Source organism: Microcaecilia unicolor, chromosome 11, assembly GCF_901765095.1.
Source record: "Microcaecilia unicolor chromosome 11, aMicUni1.1, whole genome shotgun sequence".
Classification (NCBI taxonomy): Eukaryota; Metazoa; Chordata; class Amphibia; order Gymnophiona; family Siphonopidae; genus Microcaecilia; species Microcaecilia unicolor.
Genome location: NC_044041.1, coordinates 128,417,259 through 128,433,056, shown reverse-complemented (window position 1 = coordinate 128,433,056; position 15,798 = coordinate 128,417,259). Strand labels below are relative to the sequence as shown.

Genomic DNA, 15,798 nt, shown 5'->3' with positions numbered 1-15,798 from the left:
TCTCTCCCGCCTCTCTTCCAGTATATACATGTTGAGGTCCATGAGCCTGTCACCATATGTTTTATGACAGAGATTGTTTACCAGTTTGGTAACCACGCTCTGGACCGACTCCATCCTATTTCCGTAGGTGTGGTCTCCAGAATTGCACGCAGTACTCCAAATGGGACCTCACAAGAGACTTATACAAGGGCACTATCACCTCTTTTTTTTCTGCTGATCATCCCTCTCTTCATGCACCGAAGCATCCTTCTGGCTTTGACCGTCGCCTTTTCTACCTGCTTGGCCACCTTAAGGTCTTGGGCACAATCACCCCCCAATTCCTAATCCATATAAGGACATTACCTGCTAAGCAGATCAGCAATTTCATGATTGAGTTCTTTCAGTACCCAAGGGTGTATACCATCCATTCCAGGGGGCAGATGATCAAAAGCAAACACTGGCGCTAGAGGCTGTTAGCGCCATAATAGCACCGGCATTTGCTACCACCCCATGATCAGAGCCCTCGAAGGGCTCTTTGTGCAAGTAGCATGCTAAACAGGGCTTAGCGCATTCATCGCCAATGATCAGTGGTCAGCATGCCAAAATTTGGGTCACTGGCCGTGGCAAACCCTACGCCAGCTCTGAGCTGGCGTTAGTGTTTGCAGATCATTGGGGAGGAATGGTGAGTCCTGTCCAGCATGCAGTTGCATGTTGGCAGGCCCCCATTCCCCCCCCCCTTAGCAAACCTGCCAACAGGGGGCTGGAGGTCCAGCGGACCTCCGGTCCCCCCCATGACAACCCCCCCACCAGGTTCAGGGAGGGCTGGAGATCCAGTGGGTCTCCAGCCCCCAACCAAACCCCCAGAAAATGGTCCCTGGTGGTCCAGTGGCTGCCGGCCAAACCCCCCACCCCAACTCCCCCCCAGCGTTGTCTGCTGAATCCCTGGTGGTCCAGCGTGAAAAAGAACCCCCTCCTGGCCTCCCTACCTTAGTTGGAGGAGGGAGGTAGCCTGCCTCCCTCCTCTTCCTTGGGTTGACGCCGCTGCAAAATGGCGGTGCCCTGCCCAGTGCATCCTGGGATGTGCTGGGCGGGGCTACAGACCATATAAGGGAGGCTGCCTCCCTCCGCCAACTAAGGTAGGGGGGCCGGGAGGGATTCGGCAGACAACGCTGGGGGGGGATTTGGGGTGGGCTGTAGGTCCGCCAGACCTCCAGCCCCCCCCCCCCATCACCTGCTGGACCACCAGGGACCATTTTCTGGGGGTTTGGGGGGGGGGGCTGGAGACCCACCGGCTCTCCAGCCCTCCCTGAACCTGGGGTGGGGGATCATGAGGGGACCGGACGTTCGCCGGACCTCCAGCCCCCATTGCTCGGGGCAGGGGTAGTCAGGGCCTGGTGCTCCCACGGACCTCCAGCCCCTGTGTTTGACAGGTTTGGGCTTTTGACAGCCAAGACCTGTCAAACAAGTTCTGGATGATTGTGCTGAGCGTATGCTCAGGTACAATTCGCCTGCACTTCTACCCCATGCTCAGAGATAATTGCGCTGCTTAAATTTGCATGCATTATCTCTGATCATAGGTCTAATAGCGCCCCGTGCTGTTCCAGCACTATTTTAGAGCGCTCTTTGGAACAGCATAGGGCTTTTGATCATCTGCCTGCAGATGGTTTATCACTCTTTGTCAATTTGATTAGTACATCTTCTGTGCAAACTATAACAAGATACACCACCATTCTCTCTGCCTTCTGTTTTTTTGTGTGCAGTGGATTTAAATAGAAAAACCCAAGAAAGTTAAAATGAAGCCTGATGTGACATAAATCCTCATTGTCACAGGAAAACCTCATCTCCTTCATGATTAATTTTAACTCGAATTTGCAAAAGACTGAAGCATCCCTGCCTCCTGGTTCTTGTAGTGGAAAAAAAAACTCACTTAAAAAATTCTGTTTTCTCTCCTTTGTAGTGAATTTTAACAAAAGTCAGAGGAGTCAACTCTGTCGGGGCCAGTAAATGCTGAGTACCCCAATACTGAGCAAGTTCCTTCAGTGTGGCCAGGGACAGCTACTTTGTTGGCAATCATGCCTATGACAGCCACAGTTTGAGGACATCAGCTGCTGAAAGATGGTCCAATTTCGTCTCTTGTTGGCCGCTTTTGTATGCAAAATTCGGTGGTGGTCTAGGAGTGTAGTTCGAGAAAAAGTAATCGCCTGCTAACAATGCTGGCCAAAATGTATCCGTTTATACGTCGGACATGTACTAGAGCGAAACGCAGAGAGTGCATAGGTTGCGCATACCCGAGAGGACACTCCTGCAAAACGCAGGAGCTAAGCAGATAGGTTAGTCCGTTCTGCTTGCGCGAAAGCGATCCATTTTCTGCACGTTGCACGGACTCCTCCTAGTCGGTAGATGGCGGTATCGGGCGGTCGAGGCAGTCACAGCAGCGCTCTTTACAGACAAGCAGCTGAAGGAGAGTTGCGAGCCTGCGCTGCGACCAGTTCCGAGCTGAATATTGCGTGCAGAAGTGATCCGGGTACTTGGTAGAATAGGGGGCCGCCTACATGCATCCTCCTGCAGCTAGAGCAGATGGTAGCTGGGACTGGAATGTAGCATCTCCTCCGTCTCTTTGATTTTCAAAGATTTTTTTGGCTGCAGCACGGTACACCTTGCTTGCATGCAAATGCGTTTGCCCATGAAATGTTCCTTTTTTAAGGTGGCATTGACTGCTCTGTTGTTGGTAGCTCTGTTACAGCTTATCTATCTCTCCCTGTTGTCCCGGCTGCATGGAAGGCAGCAGCAATTCAAGTATTCAGAGCTGTTTGAGACTGGTAGTGCTAGGAAGGGGGAGGCAGATAGGTACCGCTGGGATCGCGAGAAGCGGGAGCACCTCAAGTTCTCACTGGCCTCTGGGGGGGTGTTTGATGCCAGCGGGCAGTACAGGCTCTACAGAAACCTGGTGAGGGCCACCCAAGCAGAGGAAGCTGCACTATTGCAACACCAGGAGGAGCTGGTGTTAGCCACTCATGCCACACTTAATAACTTGCACTACCTACGGGGGCTGGTAGCACGCTGGAGGGGTCCCCTCTCCCTGGCACTCTTTGCCCCCAGCCCAGAAGAGGCCCGCCTGGCCACCATGGCTGTCTACACTCTGGCCACGCTTTGTACAGCTGTCCGAGAGCTGGTTTCCTTTCATCTAGTGTGCCACTCTGGGGACCTGGCCAGCTTCCCAGAGCTGGAAGACCGGGGAGAGTTTGCCCGCTTGAAGAGCTGTGTTGAGGCATTTGGGAAGGTGGCCAATGTCAGCACCAAGCAGCGAAACTATGCCTTGGGTACAAACATCTCCTATCCTAATAACCTCCTGCGCAATGTGGCCAGGGTGGCAGCTATGGCTCATTATGTGTTGGTGATTGATATGGACATCCTGCCCAGTGAGGGACTGCGCCCAGCCTTCCTTGCACTGGCTACCAGCAGGGGGAAAGAGCATGGTGGGGAGCGGGCTGTTTATGTTGTCCCTGCCTTTGAGATCCGTCATGCCCGGAAGGTCCCTAGGGACAAAGCAGAGCTGCTGCAGCTCTATCAGGTGGGGGAGATTCGTCCATTCTACGAAGAGCTCTGCCCACGGTGCCAAGCACCCCTCAATTATTCACACTGGTTGAATCTACCAGCCATGCCCAGTTTGCGGGTGGCATATACAATGGAATGGAAGGACCCCTGGGAGCCTTTCTATATTGGTCCCAGCTCAGTACCTGCCTATGATGAGAGGTTTAAGCAATATGGTTTCAACAGAATAAGCCAGGTAGGAACTTCTGTAGCACTCAAAAGAAGGTCACCAGCAAGCTCTAGGTCAGAGGGCCATCTCGAACTGGTCTTGATTTTACCTTCTCCCACAGGATGCTGGGCTCGATGGACCATTGGTCCTTTCCCAGTGTGGCATTACTTATGTACTTATGTTGTATCTGTAGGAGACTTGTTTCAGTTTCCCCAGTATAATTCATCATATGATGTACACCTGAGTAGAGGGTGACCGAAATTCAGTTTCAGCTTCAAAATTAAGTGAAGCTTCATTTTTGGCATGTTTTCAGTCTCAGCAAAATGGCTATTTAAAGTTTTGGTCATTTTCCAGTGGAAGCTGAAACTTTATGCATTGTCCCATTTGTGCTTCCCCCCCTCCCCAAACAGGAGCAGGCCCCCACCCTGGACCTGTCTTACAGTCCCTGGTAGTGAAGGGCTGTAGTTGGGCAGGAGTGATCTCCAGTCACTCCTGCCCATGCTGACTCCACTTTCAAAATGACTGCCACATACTCTAACAATAGTCTCATCACTGCATCCATTTTGAGAGCAGAGTCAGCATGGGCAGGAGCAACTGGGGTTTGCCCTGGCCCATGACTACACCCCTATACCACCAAGGATTGTAAAGGAGGCCTTGGGGGTGGGGGGGGAGTCAAGGAGGGGGGACTAATGTTCAGAAGGAGGAGACAAAACCTGGATTAGGGGCTGTCGTGCTCATGGTGATGTCAAGAACATGACAAAAAGTGCATTCAGGTTTTGATTCTGGTTTCAGTTTCTGTCAAAACCAGGCGCTGTTTCAGCAATAGTTTCAGTTTTGGCTAAAACTGAAAAAAGTAGTTCTCGTCATAATTCAGTCCACTCTTTCCTAGCGAACTTAGGGGCCCTTTTACAAAGTTGTGGTAAAAGGGGCCCCGTGCTAGCGGTGGTGACCATTTTTGCCATACGCCAGGGCCCCTTTTACCGCAGCAGGTAAAAATAGCCAAAAATGAAATGGCCTTGCGATAAGTTCACACTTGCTGAGCGGTCATTTCAGAGGGGGAGCACTTACCGCCACCCATTGAGGTGGCAGTAGGGGCTCTCGCTCAAACCTGGCGATAACCGTGCTGCGTGTGATGCTTCTCGATTACCACTGGGTAACCTCCTGCGGAAATATTTTTTCAATATTTCCACTAGCACTGGAAATGGCGTGCACTGTGGATGGAACTACTGGGCCGGTGGTAGTTCCGGGTTGCCGCACGGCACCTCTTTAGTAAAGGGTCTCTTAGGCTGCTGCTTTCGGAGTGCCTGATTGGCAACAGTCATGGCATCTTTATACTCATTTTCCTGTTACCTTTATCAATAGAAATCAAACAAAATAAAACATGGAAAAGAAAATAAGATGATACCTTTTCTATTGGACATAACTTAATACATTTCTTGATTAGCTATCGAAGGTTGCCCTTCTTCGTCAGATTGGAAATAAGCAAATGTGCTAGCTGACAGTGTATATAAGTGAAAACATTCAAGCATTACTATGACAGTCTGACAGGATGGGAGGATGGGGGTGGGTAGGAGGTATGCATGGGGACATCAAAGCATATCATTGATATTCTAACAGGATGGGTGTGGATAGGTGAGGGGTGGGGTGATCAACTTTTCTGTTGGGTGTTAAAATAGTCAATCATTCTGACTTCAAAGGTCTTACGTTCTTGTATGGTTGATCAACAGAAAGGACTTAACAAGGATCTGGGGTTCCTAGCCCATTATAAACCATAAAGCTGTATGTCTCTGTTGATCACCCCACCCACCTATCCACACCCATCCTGTTAGAAAATCAATGATATGCTTTGATGTCCCCATGCATACCTCCTACCCACCCCCATCCTCCCACCCTGTCAGACTGTCATAGTAATGCTTGAATGTTTTCACTTATATACACTGTCAGCTAGCACATTTGCTTATTTCCGATCTGACGAAGGGCAACCTTCGAAAGCTAATCAAGAAATGTATTAAGTTATGTCCAATAAAAAAGGTATCATCTTATTTTCTTTTCCATGTTTTATTTTGTTTGATTTCTATTGATAACCTTAAGAGTGGACTAACATGGCTACCACACTCCTGTTAACTTTGAAATTGTTTTTCCTTCCCCATTGGTCTTGTGTTTACTATGTCGTATTATAATTCTTTTTTTGTCCTGTTAAGATTTCTTTTTTAAACCTTGACTTCTTTTTGAAAATTTTGTGGTATATCAAGTAACCTGACCCTGATCTTCCCTCCACCTTAACCAAACCGGGCGGTGATATGCAAATCAATAAGTTTAACTAATTGCAGGGTCCTTTTACTAAGGTGCGCTGAAAAGTGGCCTGCGCTGGTGTAGACGTGTGTATTGGGCACACGCACCTGCAAAAAAAGGCCTTTTTTAATGACAAAAAATGAACGTACGGCAAAATGATAATTGGCGTGTGTCCATTTTGGGCCTGAGACCTTACCGTCACCCATTCATTTAGCAGTAAGGTCTCGCGCATTAACCGGGCAGTAATAGTCTGCGTGCGTACAATGCCGATTACCGGCCAGTTAGCACAAAAGTTTCTGGCGTGCATAGTGGGCGTGTGTAAAAAATGAATTTACCACCCGGGCCACATGGTAGCCGGGTGGTAGTTCTGAATTAGCGTGCATTGGCTGCGCATAGGCGCCTATGCGGTTTAGTAAAAGGGCCCCTGCATTTGGTATAACAATTCTTATAGCTTGCCACATACCTTGACAGTTCAAGGCAGGTTACAAAATCAAGAAACCATTTCTAGCATACTGGGAAATATACTCTGATAGTAAACAATCACAGTTCATTTAACCAATTATAATAACTGTTATTAGGCCTGAGGGAACAAGAATGTTTTAAGATTCAACATTCTTTCTAAAAGATATGTAGTGAAAACAACTGTGTAATTCCAAAGGAAGTAAATTCCATAGTAAAGGTATTTGATAATTCAGTGATGCAGAGGACTTTCTAATTGATTTTAGGGCCATTACACTAGGAAATTTTAATAAAAATGTATTCCTGGTCTGAGATCATAGAGAAGGTTTACTAAATTCATCACATATAAAGGTCGATTAAGCTCTTAAAACAACCAACTAAGGCTAGATTGGAATAATCAAATCTAGCCAATATAAGAACTTGAACAATCTAAATCACCAACCGTAAAATACTTCCTGATAGCTCTAAGTTTCCTCAGTGCTCAAACTGAGCTTGTTATGTGATGCTTAGCGCAGCCCATAGATAAATACAGTGGGGGAAATAAGTATTTGATCCCTTGCTGATTTTGTAAGTTTGCCCACTGACAAAGACATGAGCAGCCCATAATTGAAGGGTAGGTTATTGGTAACAGTGAGAGATAGCACATCACAAATTAAATCCGGAAAATCACATTGTGGAAAGTATATGAATTTATTTGCATTCTGCAGAGGGAAATAAGTATTTAATCCCTCTGGCAAACAAGACCTAATACTTGGTGGCAAAACCCTTGTTGGCAAGCACAGCGGTCAGACGTCTTCTGTAGTTGATGATGAGGTTTGCACACATGTCAGGAGGAATTTTGGTCCACTCCTCTTTGCAGATCATCTCTAAATCATTAAGAGTTCTGGGCTGTCGCTTGGCAACTCGCAGCTTCAGCTCCCTCCATAAGTTTTCAATGGGATTAAGGTCTGGTGACTGGCTAGGCCACTCCATGACCCTAATGTGCTTCTTCCTGAGCCACTCCTTTGTTGCCTTGGCTGTATGTTTTGGGTCATTGTCGTGCTGGAAGACCCAGCCACGACCCATTTTTAAGGCCCTGGCGGAGGGAAGGAGGTTGTCACTCAGAATTGTACGGTACATGGCCCCATCCATTCTCCCATTGATGCGGTGAAGTAGTCCTGTGCCCTTAGCAGAGAAACACCCCCAAAACATAACATTTCCACCTCCATGCTTGACAGTGGGGACGGTGTTCTTTGGGTCATAGGCAGCATTTCTCTTCCTCCAAACACGGCGAGTTGAGTTCATGCCAAAGAGCTCAATTTTTGTCTCATCTGACCACAGCACCTTCTCCCAATCACTCTCGGCATCATCCAGGTGTTCACTGGCAAACTTCAGACGGGCCGTCACATGTGCCTTCCGGAGCAGGGGGACCTTGCGGGCACTGCAGGATTGCAATCCGTTATGTCGTAATGTGTTACCAATGGTTTTCGTGGTGACAGTGGTCCCAGCTGCCTTGAGATCATTGACAAGTTCCCCCCTTGTAGTTGTAGGCTGATTTCTAACCTTCCTCATGATCAAGGATACCCCACGAGGTGAGATTTTGCGTGGAGCCCCAGATCTTTGTCGATTGACAGTCATTTTGTACTTCTTCCATTTTCTTACTATGGCACCAACAGTTGTCTCCTTCTCGCCCAGCGTCTTACTGATGGTTTTGTAGCCCATTCCAGCCTTGTGCAGGTGTATGATCTTGTCCCTGACATCCTTAGACAGCTCCTTGCTCTTGGCCATTTTGTAGAGGTTAGAGTCTGACTGATTCACTGAGTCTGTGGACAGGTGTCTTTCATACAGGTGACCATTGCCGACAGCTGTCTGTCATGCAGGTAACGAGTTGATTTGGAGCATCTACCTGGTCTGTAGGGGCCAGATCTCTTACTGGTTGGTGGGGGATCAAATACTTATTTCCCTCTGCAGAATGCAAATAAATTCATATACTTTCCACAATGTGATTTTCCGGATTTAATTTGTGATGTGCTATCTCTTACTGTTACCAATAACCTACCCTTCAATTATGGGCTGCTCATGTCTTTGTCAGTGGGCAAACTTACAAAATCAGCAAGGGATCAAATACTTATTTCCCCCACTGTATACACTTTTGACATATGTTGACATGAATATTTTAAATATTATTTTACTATTGATATGGTGCAGTGTATGAAATGATATGAATACTGATATCAATCTTAAGTGATTATTTTTCTAATTTGCATTGAAATTATGATTTATATTTCACAATACTCTTGCGGTTAATGCTGTCCTATTTTCTTTGAATCATGGTCACCCCTTGTGCCATCCTTGCATCCCTGTAATGCTGTCTTTCCATCCCACGCCTCCAGGCTTGTGAGCTCCATGTGTCAGGTTACACCTTCCATGTGCTGGACAACGCCTTCCTGGTGCATCAGGGCTTCAAGGTGGCTGGTGAGTTTCATAACCTGAAGGAGGCTGAAAACCAGCGCAACAAGGTCCTCTTCCGGCAGTTCAAGCAAGAGCTGAAGCAGAAGTATCCGCTCTCATCCCACCGCTGCTAGTGCCCCTCCCAGCAACAGCAAGAGACATGGCAATGCTGCACTAAGGGAGGATGGAGGTTGCAAGTGTCCCTGACAAAGGAAGAGAGCAGTCCATCACCACCACCTGCAGGATCTAAATCTGTACTTACACTGTGAAACTTGCCTTGATACAAAGTACATGCAGTCACTTGCACTGGTTTTATTTCAGTGGGTAGATGGTTGCTGGAAAAGTACATTTGAATTCTTCATGTGCACTTTTACTCCCCGGACAGTGCCTCCTCTCAGTACAGGTAAATGTACAAGGCATAGTGTAATCTGGATAAAATAGATATCGTGAATATTCCAACCCAGCCTTTCATGGGGCATTCTTTTAAAACTTGATCTGCTGTTTTGCAGTGTTTAAATTATTGCTGGTATGTCAAATTAAAAAAAAAAAGGTTTTTTGGGGGTGGCAATTTTCACCTCTCTGCTGGTGTGTTGTATGTTGCTGGTAGGGTTGTTGTCTCACCCAGGTGAGCCCAAAGAGCGTGATCTATTCCTACTACACCTTATTGCATTCACAGAGATATGGAAATCAGAGCTACAGTTTCACGTACACATTGACCCAGAATTCTTCTGAAATTTTTTTTTTTTAATTTCCTCATTGCAGCTGGAGTAGGAAGGTGGAACCCTTTTCTGTTGTACCATTTGGTTGTTTTTTTTTAAAGAAAATTACTGCTCCCTGTATGCATTTGGCTACAACCAGGCTTGAGGTAGTCCACCTGGTGAAAAACAGACCCAGAATGGAGGAGTAGCCTAATGGCTAGTGCAGTGGGTCGAGAACCTAGGGAACTGGGTTCAGTTCTCACTGCAGTCCCTTGTGACTGGGCATCAGTTAACCCTGTCTTTGTATTATGGTTTTTTATCTGTGTGTGTGTTATGTGTACTCTGCTTAGTTTTTAGGCGGAATAGAAAGATAGATAAATTAATAACCCTGGCTACAAAAACTTAGGGCCTCTTTTATTTATTTATCTATCACATTTATACCCCACATTTTCCCACATGTTTGCAGGCTCAATGTGGCGTACAATAGACCGAAAAGGCTGTCGCCAGTCCAGTAGTTATACAAGCAGTTTATGCTCTGTTCTTAGTGGGCTCAAAGTGTAGGGGCCTCTTTTACCAAGCTGCTGTAGGGATCCCGGCTCTGCAATGCCAACAAAGCTAGCGCAGTTTGGTAAAAGAGGCCCCTACACTGTGAGCCTACTAAGAACAGAGCATAAACTGCTTTGGTTGTACCACTGAAAGGCAGTCTATCAAGTCCATGACCCCTTTTTACCTCATATACTTTACATAGTCATACACACAATGCAGGGGCTCTGTGTCCCTCAAGATCTGATGTTTTTTGGTGTGTATGATGTGCCATACTGATGAAGACAAATGGTCATTGATGCCAGCATCCTGTCTCCATCAGTTGCTGGTCTGGAGCTCTTGGCTTTTCTTGATAGATCACAAATAGAAGCCTGTTCCGTGCTGTGGACGCCTAAGGCTTTCTTGCTCATTGATTTCCTTTGGAAAGGTGTCTGGACCTTTTGTAAACTCAGCTCAATTATGAACCCTGACCACATTTTCTGGGAGCCAGTTCTGTGCTGAGTGGAAAAAAAATTGTTTTTCTCCAATTTGTTTTGAATCTAGTATCTGTTAGCTTCATGAAATGTCCCTTAGGCCTGGTACAGTATGGATACACAGAGCTATTTCTACATACCTATTTCACCTCACTCATGCTTTTGTAATCCTTTGTAGAGCTGCCAAGTTACCCATTTCCAGGAGAGAGGTTCTAGGCCAGTCTTGAATTTATGACAACTCCACCAGACACATTATGGAATTTGTATCTCCGCTTTCAGTGGGTAGAATCACTGCTCTGGGATGTGAGTTCAAAATCGGAATGTGCCAAAAAAGTCTCCCTCCTGGAACTGGATAACTTGGCAGCTCTGCCTCTATCACCTTAATTGGAAAATAGGTAGAAAGCAGATCTGCTGGATCCTCTGGATGTCAAATAAGATCAACCACATCATCAGGTTTTTGTTTTGACTGCACAGGCTAATTTACACAATCAAAATGACCCCATAACCCTAGAACTGTGTCCCCCCAGGCTACAAAATCACACACTGAACCAGGAAAGAAAAGAGAGGAGGAGGGCTAGCACTAATCCATCGAGCCAACTTCACCACCCTAACCACCTTTGAGTCCATAACACCCCAACTTGAAATCGCCTCTATCAGAATCCACCACACTACCTTGCGTCACCACCTAAGCTGTGTACTATTCTACAGGCCACCTGGAAATTGGAATGACTGCCAACCGCACTTCATGGACTTCATATCAAACTCCTGCTTAACAAACACCAATATACTAATAATAGGTGACATCAGCCTTCATCTAGAAGACCCAAACTCCACCAATGCACGTGAATGCAAAGAATTCCTCCAACTCTGGGACCTTAAATTACCATATAAGCAAACAATACAAGTCAAAGGGCACACACGTGACCTCCTCACACATAAACTCTTCGTTGTACCAGGGTAACAAGTTATGCCTGTGTGAGGTTCTTGTTTTTAATGGTGCCATAAACTGTCCACAGACCAAAACCTAATAATATCAGATACTAACTGGACAGACACACCATGGTCAGACCATTACAAACTAAGCCTATCCCTTCAGTGACGAAAAAAAGGCACAAACCGAATACAAGATCACACGACCTACACCACAAGAGGCCAAATAGACTCGGAAACATTCTGGCAAAAGATCTATGATAATGAATGGACGTCTCAAACTGACTCGATATACTATCTTCTAGATTGGGATAAAAGATGTAGTAGTATACTAGACGAAATGGCACCATTAAAAACAAGAACCTCACACAGGCATAACTTGTTACCCTGGTACAACGAAGAGCTGAAAAATCTAAAAACACAAACGAGCATGGAAGAAAAAAGACGTACACACATTAAACGCATGGAAACAATCTCAAAAAAAGTACAAATACGCAGTAAGACAAACCAAAAGATCATACTACAAAACCAAAATAGGACACGATTACAAGGATATAAAGAAACTATATCATCTCGTGAACAAACTACTAGACACTACACCGGTCACCACAACCAACACAGACATCCCAACTGTGGATGAACTTGCTAAATAATTTAAAGAAAAAATTGTAAACCTACACAACACACTACCACAGAATACTACTGACATAGAGAAATTCATCGACTGCCTTGACCCAACCCACGATGAACACCCAGTGGACCACACCTGGACAAACTTCGCCCTCCTCCTGAAATAGTCACCCATGCGATCAAAAGATTCGCCAAGACTCATTGCAAATTGGACACCTGCCCCAGCTACTTAATAAAATCCGCTCCTCAACGCTTCATAATAGATCTCACATCCCACCTAAACTACCTGCTTCAACACGGACTCTTTCCCAAAGAAAACTGAAATATCCTACTTACCCCCATACCAAAAGATACAAAGAAAAAAAAATCAAACGAAATCACCAACTACCGACCAGTAGCATCTATCCCACTGGTAACCAAACTGATGAAAAGCATGGTAACCAAACAACTTACCGACTACCTAAACAAATTTTCAATACTACATCAATCACAATCTGGATTTCGCTCCAACCACAGCACCGAAACAGTACTAATTACCCTCCTAACCAAAGTCAAACAAGAAATCGCAGCAGGCAATAGCCTACTTCTACAATTCGACATGTCAAGTGCGTTCGATATGGTCAACCATGAAATACTACTAAACATATTAGACTACTTCGGGATTGGTGGAAGTGTACTCAGCTGGATCAAGGGATTCCTAACCACAAGAACTTATCAAGTCAAATCAAAATCGAATATATCATCACCATGGAATTCAGACTGCGGCGTACCTCAAGGATCACCACTATCACCGATCCTATTCAACCTAATGATGACGCCACTAGCCACATCCCTATCCAACCAAGGACTTAACCCCTACATTTACGCAGATGATGTCATGATATACATCCCCTTTAAACACGACCCAATAGAAATCATTAATGAAACCAAACTCAGCCTGCAAATCATGAACACATGGGCAGATGCATTCCAACTGAAACTAAACATCCTTATATCCCAATACAATACCAACAAACCTAACAATATTACCACCCCAGATTACATCCTCCCTGTTTCTGACAGCCTAAAAATTCTTGGAGTTATCATCGCTCAAAACCTCACGCTAGAAACCCAATCAAAAAATACAACAAGGAAAATGTTCCAATCAATGTGGAAACTCAAACGAATAAAACCTTACTTCCCGAGGGCAATATTCCGCAACTTAGTACAATCAATGGTACTAAGTCACTTAGACTATTGTAATGCAATCTACACAGGCTGCAAAGAACAAATCATAAAGAAACTCCAAACTGCTCAAAACACCTCAGCCAGATTAATTTTTGGAAATACGAAAGCGCCAAACCCCTACGCGAAAAACTACATTGGCTCCCGATCAAAGAACGGATTGCCTTCAAAATCTGTACCCTAGTGCATAAAATCATCTATGGTGAGACCCCGGAATACATGATAGACCTCATTGACCTTCCAGCCAGAAACACCACACGATCAACACGCACATACCTAAACCTACACTATCCAAGCTGCAAAAGAATTAAATACAAATCAACCTATGCATCCAGCTTCTCCTTTACAAGCACACAACTATGGAACGCACTACCAAATACCTTGAAAACAACTCACAACCTATCAAACTTTCGGAAATCTCAAAAAACTTATTCAAAAAGGCATACACTGATGACCCAACTTAAATGCCTCGATCTCACAACACAATGAAACTAAGACTCAAATTGATCACAATCCTTATTCCCTGATGTGTTCATCCTACATGAACTCTACATTGTCACTCTGTATCTGCTATACCGGGACTGGCAATCGCCACCACGGTTATTATGTAAGTCCACATTGAGCCTGCAAATAGGTGGGAAAATGTGGGATACAAATGCAATAAATAAAAATAAATAAATAATTTTTTTGCTCTGAATATTCCACAGTGCCCAGCAGCAGGTACAAAAATCCAGAAATTGCTAATACTGGTGGCTTGGCATGCCAAATGGGATAGATTAGTAGTGGCAGTGCAGATAAGGTGGAAAGATCTATGGCAGCTCTTCTGGATCTGATTTGATTGCTGTTACTGAAATCTAATGGCAGCTGAACATTAACACCAGAATAAGCTTTTTTTTTGTTTGGGGGGGGGGGGGGGGGGAGAGATGCACCAAAGAATAAAAGAATAGCCATACTGGGTCAGACCACAAGTCCATCTAGCCCAGTATTCTTCCAACAGTGGCCAATCCATGACACAAGTACCTGGCAGAAACCCAAGCAGTGGCAACATTCCATGCTACTGATCCTAGTGTAAGCAGTGGCTTCCCCCATGTCTACCTCAATAGCATACTATAGACTTTTCCTCCAGGAACTTGTCCAAACCTTTTTAAAACCCAGATATGCTAACCACTGTTACTGCATCATCTGGCAATGAGTTCCAGAGCATAACTATTTGTTGAGTGAAAAAAATATTTCCTCCTATTTTAAAAGTATTTCCATGTAACGTCATTGAGTGCCCCTGATGTTATAGGTGAGCACCTGACATCCAATGATCACCAGACAGGGCCGCCAAGAGCCTGAGCTGGACCCGGGGCAGAACTGCTGTTGCCATCCCCCAACCCAGATGCCGCGTAGCCAGGCCAGATTGGGGGGGGGGGTCAGAGCCCAAAGAGGGGCTCCCTGCTCCCCCGCTACAACTCCACATACCTTGGCTGGTAGGAGTCCCCAAGGCCTGCCAGCAGAAACCCCTCTAATGCTGTTCTCCGTCACATTGCCTGCCCAACTGGGGATTACTCCTGCCCTGAATACATCACTGGAGTTATGATCTTGCATAGTAGTATATATGGTAAACAGCGTGCTCCTAATAAATGCTTTTGCTACAAAAGTTTAGCAGGAATTAAATTCTGTGTATTTGGGATGATAGGCTAGGAATTAGCCTTTCTGTGGGTATATGACATCAGTTGTCACTCCAAATGTGGCGCAAAATCCGCCATTATAAAAGCACTGTGGCTTTTAGGGAACCTTTTACTAAGCTGCATAGGTGCCTATGTGTGCCCAACGTGCATCAATTTTGAGTTACCGCCTGGCTACTGCATAGCCCTTATGGTAATTTCATTTTTGACACAGGTCTGCTAGGCATGCTGGAAAATATTTTTATTTTCTGGCGCACGGGTGGTAATCAGGTGGTAATCGGCATTTTATGCGCATAGTACGTTACTCCATGAGATACCGCTAGGTCAATGGCTGATGGTAAGGTCTCTTACCCAAAATGGATGCACGGCAATTTTCATTTTGCCCCACGTCCATTTTCAGCAAAAATTTTTAAAATGGCATTTTTTACAGGTGCACTGAAAAATGATTCTGTGCACCGCTAAAACACACGTCTACACTACCACAGGCCATTTTTCAGTGTGCCTTTGTAAAAGGGCCCTTTAGTTTGTTTTCATTAACTGCAGTCTGTGTGCGAGGGTGATTTTGCTTGGAGGTAAAATATGGTCTTTCATTATTTAAATTATTATATACTAGTAAAAGATGCCCGTTTCATGCTGAAATGAAACGGGCGCTAGCAAGGGGACTGCAGAGGAACGTTTGCAGTGTGCGCACCCACTGCACCCCCTTTCCC

The 15,798-nt window shown here is 45.5% G+C and overlaps 1 protein-coding gene across 1 annotated transcript; it reads left to right on the top strand.

Annotated features, from left to right (window-relative positions):
• The first annotated feature begins 2,439 nt into the window (after positions 1-2,439).
• On the top strand, positions 2,440-9,762 carry B4GAT1 (beta-1,4-glucuronyltransferase 1). The gene is made up of 2 exons (XM_030218529.1): positions 2,440-3,766; positions 8,863-9,762. Exons 1-2 carry the CDS (start codon positions 2,645-2,647, stop codon positions 9,052-9,054), a joined length of 1,314 nt encoding a protein of 437 aa, XP_030074389.1. The 5' UTR covers positions 2,440-2,644; the 3' UTR covers positions 9,055-9,762.
• The last annotated feature ends 6,036 nt before the right edge of the window (positions 9,763-15,798 follow it).

Bases quoted from the DNA above. Each gene is read 5' to 3' on its own strand.
- B4GAT1 (XM_030218529.1), top strand. From the start codon at position 2,645: ATGCAAATGCGTTTGCCCATGAAATGTTCCTTTTTTAAGGTGGCATTG. The intron at 3,767-8,862 runs GTAGGAACTTCT...CCACGCCTCCAG, and splicing joins GTTTCAACAGAATAAGCCAG to GCTTGTGAGCTCCATGTGTC.